At 33.4% G+C, this 13,930-nt stretch overlaps 1 protein-coding gene across 9 annotated transcripts; it reads left to right on the top strand.

Annotated features, from left to right (window-relative positions):
- The first annotated feature begins 2,461 nt into the window (after positions 1 to 2,461).
- LOC128189379 (protein ABHD15-like) lies at positions 2,462 to 9,850 on the top strand. 9 transcript variants are annotated; one of them, XM_052860968.1, is made up of 5 exons: positions 2,463 to 2,771; positions 3,639 to 3,977; positions 5,051 to 5,131; positions 8,310 to 8,402; positions 8,600 to 9,850. In XM_052860968.1, exon 5 carries the CDS (start codon positions 8,624 to 8,626, stop codon positions 9,797 to 9,799), a length of 1,176 nt encoding a protein of 391 aa, XP_052716928.1. In that variant the 5' UTR covers positions 2,463 to 2,771; positions 3,639 to 3,977; positions 5,051 to 5,131; positions 8,310 to 8,402; positions 8,600 to 8,623; the 3' UTR covers positions 9,800 to 9,850. The 9 variants fall into 9 exon arrangements, with proteins under 9 accessions (XP_052716933.1, XP_052716928.1, XP_052716929.1 ...); XM_052860969.1 differs by lacking the exon at positions 5,051 to 5,131; XM_052860973.1 differs by lacking the exons at positions 5,051 to 5,131; positions 8,310 to 8,402 and having other exon boundaries at positions 2,462 to 2,771.
- The last annotated feature ends 4,080 nt before the right edge of the window (positions 9,851 to 13,930 follow it).

Raw genomic sequence — 13,930 nt, 5'->3', positions numbered from 1 at the left:
TAATAACACATAAGAATCCCGATGTAGTGATACGTGATATACCATTTGATAGTTGTTAAAAGGATTTACATTTCGATTTACATGAAACCAAAAACAACAGTTGGTTAATACGTACAAACATGTATTTTTCCTTGAAAGTACATGTACCTACATGTTTATACATTAGTGAATATTTTTAAACTGTGCAAGTCCTTCAAACTACACGAAACTTGCTTTCATGTATATACATGTAAATATATATTTTAAATTACAACCTACATGTTCCTCATGGAACTTTTCTAGATACCCACTTGATGCCCCCCCCCCCCCCCCATCCCCCATGCCGGTCACACTCATAAAAACCGTTATCTTCGACCACCCGTACATGTAAATCAAACCAACTTCTCTTGAAGCCATATCAATAGAAAAATTAATGCTTCTCCAGTTGCTTAAAAATAGAAAAGACAAATAACTGAGAGATTTTTATATTCGACTTTCACAAAACACTACAGATATGATTTAGCTATTTCACTTCTGGTACATACAATACATAAAACATAAATATGGTCAATACTTTTTTGAAGACAAGAAAAGGATTGCAAAGAATTGTAAGCTCTGTAACTCGCTTATAACCCAAAGATTGACACTCACATTTTGATTGCATATTAAAAATGCCTTACTGAAGCATTGTAAACATTAAAATTGGAAAAAAAAATTTTTGACCAAGATCATGACCATGCCCCTTTAAGGAAGTGGTTTTTCAGTCACTAGTATATGAATTATTTCAAATAAAATATGTAATGATGAAAATGAGTTTATATCGTTTGAATCGGGATAGGTAAGGATGATGGGGGGGGGGGGGGGGGGGTCCCTATATTTTCTGATCACCAAATTATCATAATTGCACAAGGCTGTGGGCAAATATATCATTGTTAAGTTTACTACTTTATCTATCTGCGATGATATATTCATCCATGGATATGAAAAATCGAAACTTAAATAATGATCGGAATTAAATGATGCGGACGGACGGACGTGATAATAAAGGCGCTTTGGCATCAAAATCCTCATTAACATCGCAAAATATCACAAAACATAAAAAAGAGAAAGCTATTTAGAACAACAATTATGCTGGTCTAGATTACGAAATAAGATTGTTTCTATGAGATAACCGAGAAATTTGATAAAATTCGCAGCTAATGTTTGTAATGAAATGCTCTAATATCTCTGCATTATGGCACGACGTATATCACTCCAAGCTAGGCCAAAGACTAAAAATAATTTTTTTTATTTGTTTCAGGTTGCTGAGGATTTCATACAAGAGCTACATGTACATCTCTCCCCTAAGTAATAAATTTCTCAGAAAATTCGCCAGAAGTAGTTCACAGTAGATGTATAAATACATGTACTTCTTTTACCTTATTTAATAAAATCCCAATAACAAGTCCTCGAGAGCCACCCCGCCATCTCAACATATCAGTAGCTATTTTCTGACCCTAGGATGATTTAAACTTAAAAAGTTCATCTCTTCATCTCTTTATCTCTATCAATCTCTACAATCTTGCATTGATTTTGATTTCGCAAATCATCACGTATTACATCGTACAGTTTTTTGTAAAGTTGTAAACTTGACAAACTCCGAGTTTCCTGATATCTGGCTCCTCTAAGTCCCCTGTGATTATCATATTATATATATATAAAAGTCTCCTTTTTCTCAGAAAATGTCAATGTTCACCCCCACCCCCTCCAAAAAAAAGACCAACACACAACGTATAAATAAGGTTAATCAGTCAAAAAGTAGCACAAGTTTTTTTCTGCGCAATAAATACATAATGTTTTAATAGGTGGCACTGTAGCCCCCAGTCGTCTATCCGATTTTTTTTCAGACCGGGAGCTACAGACATAATAGTAAATACATCATTTCTCTTATATAAGGAAACTTATTTAATTATTCCAAAGTCCACTAGATATTAGTGGGGTCGGGTTAAACAACTGAATTGGAGGATCATCTTGTCCTTTGTTCGGACACATTGCTTAAAGATAATGAAAGCTCTGTACTAGATTTGGTTGAAGTTAGAAAATGGACTGAAAAGGTAGAAAAAACTGACTTCGATGACAACCGCTTTAACGTCAATGCTCAATTTCGCATTTGAGTCGAATGAAGTAAAACATTAGAATATGTACATGTAGGTAAACTTTTGTGTTTTACACTATAAATATTGTGTGTTGGTTTTGTTAAAAACAAACTCAAACAAGAAAACTTTAGTGAAAACATTTATGGGTGACAGATTATGGTAAGTAACAAAAATGAACAATTTTTTTCTCATTTGTAACAGAAATATCGAACTGCATATAACGAACTCCGGTCAAGAAAAGATAGAACCATCAAATAAGTTTTAGATTGTTTGAGCGACCGGAAACAAAATATTCGTTACTTTGGCCTCAACTATAACATCTCACCAAAGAGAGCGGTTTTGTCTTCATATTTGCGACAATATTATCATCATTTTAGCTGTTTAAAGGTTGGACAATGATCGCGGTTGATCTATTATACAGTTTCTAGGTATGAGGTTACGCCGTTTACGCACATCGAAGGATGAGTCGTCATCCATACAGTTGCAACGACATCTGTTACAATTGTGACTTCCGGTATATCTAACTGCGGATTACTTCAATGACACTAATAACCCAATACTCCAGATTTCCCACAGTCTTAATCGTTACTTCGTATCCTGGAGAGACAAGAGACAGTCGTACAGTGAAATCTCTTTCGTATGAATGAACTTCTGAAGGTAAGTGAAATCACTTGACGTTGTTTCTTCCTCCTCATTAACTGCAGCAAACACCTCGGTCGATTAACGCTGACATTTTGGTAATTATATAGAAATGGTCAACGTCCATTACCGCCTTACACCGAAAGGGAATTTAAGTTCAAACACCGAATGGTCAAATTTATTCGGACGATTTAACAGCAGATGGCGGTTGATTTTTAAACTGTTTACCTTTTAACTGCAACAAACTTCTAGGAAGGGTGAAAAATACAACGTATCTATTTTTTTCTTTTGCGTTTGTACATGTAAAATACATGTACGTTCATTCGTCTACATGCACGCAGATGAGCAAAGTTTAACACTATTGGGATTGAGAAAATTATTCACTTTCTTAAATTCGCAAAGATCACCTTATTCTTCACTGTGGACACTTTTCACCGTGATTAGGCAAGAATTCTTTTTTAAAAAATCCATCATCCTCCAACCAAATAAAAAGAGAGCATAGCCATAAAACATAACTCACACATTTTACCTATACTGTACTAAAATTCTAATTGCTTTTAATAGCTTAAAATAAAAAAATTTTGACTTCATTTGTCGAATGTAGACTTGCAACTAATATGAATTGTCAAGAAATATTTAAAAGTATTTTTCAGAAACTGCGTATGTTAGATATTGGTAATAGTTCACGACATCGAATATGTAGTAAATTAATAGAACATTGCCCTCTTTCTTATAAAAGGGAGTAAATGGATGAAAAGAACTTCACTATATATTCGGCAATGCACAGCTAGCTTATTACCTTATCCACTCAAAAAAAAATGTAATATTACAGCGCCGCTTATTAATCAAACAGGCTTTGTTAAAGGTGTCGATATATTATGACAGGAGGCACAAGGACCCATCAATTGAAGTAGATTATTAATGGATTAGACCAGCAACAACAACAACAAAAAATAAGGTTTAACGTTAGTTGGGTTGTGATACTGTCTCTCAGCACTGTCCGTCTGTGTTCTATCGATCCAATGGACAGACTGCAGGAGAACAGGCGAAGTGGGAGTTAGCGTTTTATAACAGTTGCTACAGTTTCAGAACAATATAATAGATTATTATATCTATATTTTACGACTTGGAACAAAATAATGTAAGCTGCTGCCTTAATTCGTGGATATTCAACATGGAAAAAAAACCCTAGCGGAACTTAAAACGCAGTTTGAAAAGTTTAAGGTAAATTATGAGTATCAGTTAATCATGTCAAATATTTCGTTTTTAAATTGCTTTTTTTTTTTAATTTTAATGTTGAATGGAAACAGTTTATACGCAGTACATTAATTAAGTAGACATATGGTCATTTTGAATCTATGCTAATTTAGAATAAACTTTGAACTGATGGTGTGATACACTGTACCTAAAATTAAAGCAATATGTGAACGCTAATTTGATTGACTTTTTGGCAGTCCCAATGGTGTAAAGCATCGATTTATACAACTTATAAAAGGAGGGGTGTGATTTTTGTGACATAGAATTGTCGTAATGTGCTCCATTAGATTAAGAACAGTTTGAAAAATGGGTTTACATATATACATGTTATTAACTACTTAAAGACATAAAAACACTCTTGTTACTGTAACTATATCACATACTATTAAAATCAAGCTTAACGTGGTTTAAAGCATTTTTCTACTTGAGTTGATGCACGATTTACAATGATTTACAGTTCATTTATCAAAATAACGACTTGATACACAAGAGTTGTTTGACAAAGCTAAATATTTTGAATCTCATTGCATATAATTTTGTAGTCAAAGCCAAAGACCTTGGCCTGATTAAGATACTGAACTACTATGAATATAGGATATATAACATCTTTAGCTCACATAAAATTGTCTGTGAACAGAAAGTAAGAGAATCTTTTGTTAACCTCTTTGTTTCTTCCCTAAAGTCTCGTATGTCAACCAGAGAGCCAATTTTAATCAAACAAAATAGTTACATAAATTCATCCTTGGGTATAGGGCCTTCGAATTTGCTTTAATGAGGGGCCATGCCAGATGTATAGAATGCATGGGAAAAAACAATGATTTTTCACAAAAAAACCCATAATCATTTAGCTAAATTAAGTATCAAAACTCTAGGCTTTTGAGATGTGCGAATGCAACCAACGAAACATTCGAAAAACAATTAAAAAACACCACACAACTATTATAGCTGTAGGTTCAACTCCTAGAAACCGTGACAGGTAAAACTCTCTAATGTACAGGAGGTAAAAGATCAAACGTTAAACGTTTGTGATTTCATTTTAGTGTCGCGAAGTAAAATGGTGTGTTCACGCAGCTGTTAAAAGTGCACGAGCCACCGAAATAACAGATTATCTACCTGCAAAGGTTCGTGAGAAATTGGATGTGATTTTATCTGTATAAAAACACCTATCTTGTGACACGCTTTTTCTTTATGTGGGTTTCCGGTTGTTTTCAGTTGGTATGTACTTTAAGATGTCCGTTAAAGACCAATAGAATATATCTGTAAATTATCATCATACTGAAGGATAGATTGCCTTTGTACCTTGTTGAGGTTTGTGTCTTTAATGTTGTTTATTAACATTTCTACGTTGTTTAAAGTCCCTTCAAGATTTCGTCTTTTCAAACGTTGAATTGAGCACAGATGGATGTACATTTAATCATGCTTTCACAATACAATGTGTCAAACGGCAATGTGATGTAGGCCTGTCTATTTTATTGTTGGCCACTTAGCCATGGCTCTTTGAAAGCAACAAGATTTGCCTAGCTTTTGAGCTAAGACTACGCAATCTATGCATATTTCGCTTGAAACTAGCGTCATTTTTAACTTGTTTTGACGCAAGAAATAGATAGTTACGTCCTACTAAAAATCCAAGGCCTGGTTAAAATGGTTCGATTTCACTGATAAACCAATGAATATTATTCAAAAGTTTTCAACCAGTAATTGAAAAGCATATGATAAATTGTTCATAATGCGTTTTGTTATTTTTTAAAATTAAAATTGCATGTTGAACTCCGCATATTTTTCACTCTATTTAATAAACATGATTGTCTGTTATATAATAAGGCACAAACTATAAAAAATATCGATCAAATAGCACATTCCACGTGCACGAAGAACAAACATTTTGGAACATAGGCAAACTAACGATTACCCAATTGTGTACTGTGTCTGAAATCTAGATCTCCTTAGCATGAAAAATATCGTTGGCTTTCGTTTATTCTGAGGTGTTTTTTTTTGTCATAGCAACACTTTGAATTACGCATTTTTTTCTTTTTAATTTCAACATGTCAATTGCTTTATTAAATTATATCTTATGTTTGACTAAATTTGAATGCAAAAACTTCAGTCTTTAATGCGTTAACGAGACTTGTGCCATGTTTACAAGGGTACTGATACATAAAGTGTGACAGTTAAAATTTGATTAGATATGGAAGTAATTTGTGACCACAATTAACAATATTTGAGATATTCTTTCTAACGTTTTGTCACTTGACTTTTTTAAATTAGTTCTGCATCTTCCTTGATACAGTCCGTAATTAAAAGCAAGGCACAAGCTTTGTATGAGTTCTGTATATCGCTTGTAACTCGATGTCTGACATTTAAGGAAATTTTGGCTGGCCGTGCATTTAGAATTACATATCTTATCAATTTTAAACATTATAAAATTTGAAAATTTTTAGCCGAATCGTTCCCATGTCCCGTTCATAGATCAGCTTGAAGAAAGAATAAGTTGACAGCTCTTAGATAACTTTATTTCATTTAAATGCAAGCCGTATTTTTTTTTAATCTCGTAAGCTACCAAACATTATTATAGCTTCCCCCGAATTTCAAGTAACACAACTGCTTTTGTATAGACATGGGAATCCAATATCAATGACTAAAAAAATTATGTGACTATAACAAAATTAAGTTTCCCAACCTCAATTCATGCAATATCTAGTCACAGACAAATTATGGCCTCTGTCTATTGTCTGGTTTTATAGTAAACGAAGAATGGAACACATATTCCGTGAACTTCCTTTGATTAAAATAATACAATAATAGACTCTTCTAGACTTTTCTTCTATTGCATGATACATTACATGTACCATAAATCACGATGAATTCCGAGAGGCAATCAATCCGATGTCGTGTGGGTCTCAAGAATATGACCAGTAACATGAATTACATGGTTTTCTAAAGAGATGATAACTGAGTAATTTATTTTCCAAATGTGTTAATTTGCCTCTCAAGTTTATGACGCCAAATTTCGGGTTTCAAATATAAATTGAACATCATATTTCTTATGACATTTAGATATTTTTCATTTCATTAGACATGCTTTTAAACTATGTTCAAGTGCAGTTGAAAAACAATTTATGAAAACGGTCCTTCCATCATTGCAATTTTACATGCATAAAACTGATCTCAATGATCACGAATAAATGATGTTTTCTAGCTTTTATCCGTTATGGGACAGTAAAGAGTAAAAAAAAACCCAATAAAACAGTTAGAGAAGATGGAGTATGTGTTACATTTTCTAAAAAGATTTCAACTATAAAAATGCTAGTTTTATCCATACTAGAGGTGATTTCACCGGTATTACAATTTTTTATTCTTGATTACATGACACAATGATGCAGCATTGTCAAACTTAATTTCCTGAACAATTGATAATTAACAAAAACCACACCACTAGTAACTAGGATTTCACAATTATAAAAATAGCACGTGTCGGTTATATGATTTACACATTTTCCATGCAATTTTTTTAATGGGTTCTATTCAGAAATGTCGCATTGATATAATGATTACGAGGCATTTTTACCTCCTTGAATCGGAGAGTTCTTCTCAGTGCGTGCACTCGATCACAGTAGTTTAATCATTTATGATATCAAGATGGGCTAGATTCAAATCAGACATGTTTCATTGCCTTCCTTGCGCAATCAATTAATTAGCCTTCGTTACCCAACAAGTTTTAATTTGAATTCTTCTTTACCACCCATACAATAGAATCACTGACGCAATTTCCGGAATTAAATCCATAGAATGAATGGCTTGCACAAAAGCAAATTTGTTTTAGTGTTTATAGCAGAATGCCTCAACACAATGAGGGGGGAAATTGATATTTTACTTTGCTGTGGTCGTATCGGTCCATTGAATCGTTACAAAAAACGGAGACCGCCATCCATTCTAATAATGAAATAGGAAAATAAGTTTGTTATTTCTTGGGATAACACATAGTAAGGAAAAACCTTCGTCTGTTTTGCTGGGGTAAGACCACTTTGTTTCAGTGTTTTCTTTGAATCAATTCTGACCAGAAGAGAGAGGGATATCCACTTTAAGAGCGATGCTTAAATCTCCATTAAATGTTTTCATATACCATTTTGCAATCAATTAAGGTTTTCGTTGAATAAAGCCGATAAAATATTTAAATAGTAATTTGCTAACTGTAAATTCTCTCTACTTCAATATATGGTTTGAGCTGCGGTGGACTAACTAATGTACCCAAAGGAAAATGTCTTATGTTGACGTCAGAATCGACCTTCCCCCTTTTTACAGGTAAATCAAGCAATCTCGTCAATGAAAGAAGATAAAATCTTCGCAACACAGTTAAGTTTGCACAGAAGACAGGGATTTATTGCTCTTAAAGAGGTGATGTTTAAATCCTCATTAATTCATGTCATTTTTTTTCGCGAATACAGTAAGAACATAATACTCCTCATAAAGTATTCATGTTTGCTTTCATTCGTAATTCTAAAATTTTAAAAGTGTTTATTGAGAAAACAAACTCCTTGGCTAGATGTGCCTATAAATTTTAGATTTGACTTTTTAAAAAAATCTACTTTCAGCTTTGACTAGCCCGAGCTGGCAGGATGCTAGTGACAGCAGGCGTTTTTACGCTTGGGACCGTTTTGGAGATTTCGCTTGTTTGTCTGACTCTCTACCTGTGTTACTGCATCGCAAAAAGTTTCTTGGACTCGGAAAGCGGCCCGAAACTCTTGTACAAAGATTCTCAGCTAAATGACTACTTATTGAGCCAGTGTAAACACCTGAAATATCCCTTCCGACCAACGGTTTGGGCTCAGAATGCTCACCTACAGAGTTTTCTAGGTTTCTTTACACAGAAGAACGATGTATTATACGAAAGAGAATACCTCCAATTATTGGACAAGGGGATTGTTACGCTGGACTGGTGCAGGTGTCAAGACTTCCCGCAAAAACGAACAAGTGCAATACTTATTGTTCTAGCGGGACAAGCAGACGATAAAAAGGGTGTTCGGACATTGTGTTCAGAGGCTTGTAAAAAGGGCTTCCGGGTGGTTGTAATTAACCCCAGGGGCCATGGAAATAGTTACCTTTCAACTAGCAGATTTCAAAGTTTCGGAGATCCGATAGATTTGAGACAGTGCGTCATGTATATCAACCGGAAGTTTCCCAAAGCAAATATCACCGCCGTTGGAGTCGGTTCCGGTTCCGCTGTACTTTTCTCATATCTGGGAGAATTCGGATCTTCCACGCGTTTAAAGGCTGCTGTTTTTATATCGCCCTTGTATGAAATAGACGAAGAGTATTTAAAAAGTGTCTCGAAATTTTATCAATTTATTCTACTGTGTGGACTCAAACTGACATTATTACGTCATTCGAAAGCATTGACAAAATCGATCGATCTTCAGTCGGCATTTTCTTCTTGGAATTTACTAGAATATGTCGAAAAAGTTTACTGCGACCCTTTAGGATATTCCTCCATGGAAGATTTTATTGAGAAAAACAACCCACTGAGGGATGTGGATGACATTGCTATCCCTGTCCTATGTATAAACAGTCAAGACGACCCCGTGTGCCCTCAGGACCACGTTCCTCTAGATATCTTTAATTACTATCCAAACATGCTTCTAGTTTCTACCAAACACGGCGGCCATTGTGGTTTCTGGGAGGGCCTGGTACCTCGATCTTGGTCGGTCGACCTCTCGTTGGAGTATTTGTTAACAGTGTTAGATTTCACTTTGAATAACAACAGGGAAATACCTCGAGCAGATGGTGCAAAATGACTGTATTAATGCATCAATGTTAAACGGTTCAAGTTTAAATGTACCACTTGATTTGATGCAATTTTCATCACAATATTTATGATTTTCCCAACCAACTTTCATTTTTAGATTGTTAATAATTGTCGTTACATTTTAACAATGAATTATCATTGTGGCAAATGCTGTTAAATTAAGCCTTTTCCTTTCATTCTTTAGTACGGATCAAAAATAATCCTGATGAAGGAAATAAATGTATCATAGTACAGAAAAAGAAAGTTTCGGTCAATGAAACAGTAAAACTATGTAAGTTGATTCAACAATCAATGTAGTGATTGTTTTTTTAATAAAATCACAAAACAAAACATAAATTTCCGTCTCAGTGCCATCTTCTGGACGAATCAAAGAGTATCTTTTTCAATGAATAACTTGTTCATTAATATTTGACTCGTTCAGTAAGGATTTCTTTCGGAAAGACAGAAAGACAAGAAATTGGTTGGTTTTATTTGAAAACGTATTTTTTTTAGTACCGATCGGGGTGGACATGAATTCTAAGACTATTATCCCCCCCCCCCCCTTTTAAAGAAATGGACAAGAAATTGTCTACGTGCCTAACAGATGGTTAGGAGTTTAAAAGTACAGATGTAATAAGAAAAAAGTACAAACAAGTGTTCATTTACGAGTCTCATATGTTGCTAAGTGAATTATCACCCAGAGCAAGAGGAAATATTCTCCAAACAAACATGCATGTACAACGCAACTTTTAAAGTGTGCAAATAAAGCTATGGGCATATTTCATTGCACAAAATGAATTTAAAATTTTGTAAATCCTTAGCTGTCTTATTGTCATTCTTTTGTCTGGTTTAAAATGAAACCTAATTTATCCATGGTGATACGAAGATTGTTTCTACACGTAAATAATACTTAAGTAAATCGTCATTATCATTGCTGGTGTTTAGATGCTTTTTTTGTTGGTGAAATAATTGGACCTAAGAAAAAAATCACACCATAATTTATTATAGTATAATATTATTTGTCATGGAAAAGCGGTTGCGCTGAAAAAGACAGCGATTCCGGAATGAAAAGAAGTGAGTTTTGTCTTCAATGTCTAAGGACAAAAAAAAAGAAGTTATTATAATGCGTCTTGTCAAATACATTTCTGTTTATACATTTTGTATCTTAGTATACATAATATCAGAGACAAAATATTGCTTAAAGCTCTTAGCCGTCTGTGCATAATAAGCCGAAACAGTTTTATAATTCATTACTGAAAACAACCCTACTAAAACGGTCTGCCAAATGCAATGAACGTCTTAGAAAATGACGTTTCTTTCGATTTTTTAGATTTCATGGCCTTATACTATTAAGGTATTCGATGTATAACGACCACATTTTGTACCTCATAAATGAATGGTCCAATATTCTTAATCATGATATCATTTTGAAGATCTTATCAAATAAAAATACTCCACCAAAGGAATTTTCAAAATATTGATTATGGTCCAACTAATTACACATTGAATTTTGCATTGAAGTCTATGGGATATGTATGCTTTAATAAAATATTGTAAACAGTAACTTGAAATTTGTAAAACTCTCTTGGTTAATACATGCATAAATTTTCTCTTTATTAAAATATGAAATAAAATGAATCATTTACCGCAGATATTTTGACGAAATTAAAATTTTCTTTTTTTCAATAAGGGGAGATGACTCTTTAAAAAATTCTAAGGTGCAAAATGACCGGCTTCTTACATGTTGTCAGTCATGTGAATTTGGTTCATTTCACTTTCATTGTTATTTAGCAATACATATTTAACTGGTTTAAAATAATTCAAAATTGTTCAATATCCCTTCGTTATACATTGAATACCTTAATGTTGTATAGTCCTTTTGGGAAAGAAATAAAAATAAATAGGGCCATAAAGAGCAAAGATAACATCTCTGTCCTCTTTTTATATATATGTCTATTCCTTATTATTGCAGACATTTGCATGTGGAAGGTCCATTCTGTCGTGCAGGGTTTTTTTTTTCTCTCGTGTCTACCATTAGACCATGTACGAAAAAGTAGAACCAATCCATTTCTCTTCTCCTCAGAAGAAATATGGGACATCGTACATTTTTGTACTTGAAGGGGGTTAGAATCTGTGAATACCATTTAGGATCGACCGAAAAAAGATTTAGTTTTGTCTTTGGCTGTATGGGCCACTTAGGGCAGTTGATATATTTGTCGTAAGATATTACGTTAATGGACCAATACGTTCTCCAACCTTATTGCGCAATGCACATTACATAAGACAGGAAAAAAATGCATCGCTCGGTGTCAAACAGTGTTTAAGAGCATACACTTCAAGAATGCATATTTGTATAACAGTACTAGACAAATTTGACTTGAGCCATGGGGAGAGATAATTTTGTAAAAATATTGCATTATGTAATGTTTATAAAAATCTAAAACAGCGTCATTTATAATTGCCTGAAATGGTTATATTGTCTAGCATCATTTATTTATGATAAGAATAAACGCACATGTATGTTTTCAAAACTGGCTATGTAAGATCATAATGAAATATAAGTAATATTTGAAAAGGATCGTTCAAAACTACTTCCGACATAACCCCCCCCCCCCCCATTCCTTAGTTTTTATTGTATACGGGAAAGATTTGTTATCGAACCGGTCTAAATCTTATGGCTTCTGAATATCTTTGAAAAATGATAAATTGAAACCATTTTTTTTCCGAATCTGAGCCCTTTCTATTATTATTCTTGATCCTAAATATGGCTTCATTGTCAAGCGCTCTGAAGTAATGAGATATATCTTATTGTTCATTTTGTAAACAATGCAGACATTTACTTTTTATATTAAAAATCAACTTTTTATTGAATCAAAACCCAATGTCAAAAACTCTCCAATTTCAGTATCTTTTTCTTTCTTTTTTTTGTTGTTTTTTTTTGTTGTTTTGTTTTGTATTGTTTGTTTTTTTGTTTGGTTTTTTTTTTATTTGTTTTTTGTCTGGGTTTTTTTTCTCAAAAATTCCTTTCAGTGATGTTATGAGATTTTCTATTTCGTGTAGAGAACATTTATCATGCTGTTCGATCTTACATTTATAGGCAACAGAAGTTAGTAGCATACACTGTATCAATACCATAGTTTGCAAGAAACGCATAATGGCAAAAATAGTTACCCTTATAATTAACAACACCATGTTTTACACACTTCCTTTTTTTTTTTTTGATAACGCAGAAAAGGGTTATAGATGACTGTTCAATTCCCATTAAACATAGAAAGATAAAATTCTAACATCTTATTCATATCAATTCGATAGGACAGTAAACGCATTTTTGCGACAGAAAACATTTATCAATATGCTTTGATTGTTTTCTATACACCGGGGAGATTTGTGGGGCGAGGAACTTGGGTGTCAAGACTTTCAATTACGTATTGATCTTCGGTAAAAACATACACGTTCCCGTTCAACTGATATAAATTCTGTCGATGCATGCAACTGTCTGCAGAATCAGAAAACACGCAAGGAAAGAATCTTTTCATGATCATTGCATTATTAAAAAATCATGAAAACCATTAAAAAAAACCAGTAACACTAAGTGATCACATATGACCTTGATTTTGTAACAAGGTCAAGTCAAGGTCATTTTAGTTGTAACCGATCGATCATAGGGTAGCTACTTCTATTTTAAAACATTATTTTTTTTTCATTTTTTATGCAAATTTGCATCAAATAAGTTCCACCAAATTGAGAAAAATAGCAGTTAGCTGTAATAAACATGTCATTTTAAAATTTTGATTATTCAAGAATAAAAAGAATTATAAAACAAAACCAGATAAATTATGCAAATACAAATACGCAAACGATATCATTCTTCAATATCTTCAATGTAAACATCTGTATTAATTTCGCTAAAAGAATTCAAATGTATAAAAAATGAAAACGAAAATAAAATTATATGGAAATTTCCCTAGAAGAACATCGTCGAAAACACAGTTGATAAATCTTTGTTCCCCTCAATCTGGGATAGAAAGAGGAACAAAGCATGAACACACATGGGCATCCGACGTTGATAGAAAGATATGATAGTGACTTTGGATTGACATTGAAAATAGAAGAAATGCGATTACAATTTGACACTGCAGGC

Source organism: Crassostrea angulata, chromosome 6, assembly GCF_025612915.1.
Source record: "Crassostrea angulata isolate pt1a10 chromosome 6, ASM2561291v2, whole genome shotgun sequence".
In the NCBI taxonomy this organism is placed as follows: domain Eukaryota; kingdom Metazoa; phylum Mollusca; class Bivalvia; order Ostreida; family Ostreidae; genus Magallana; species Magallana angulata.
Note: the sequence above shows the minus strand (reverse complement) of the source record. Positions and strands in the feature narration are given on the sequence as shown.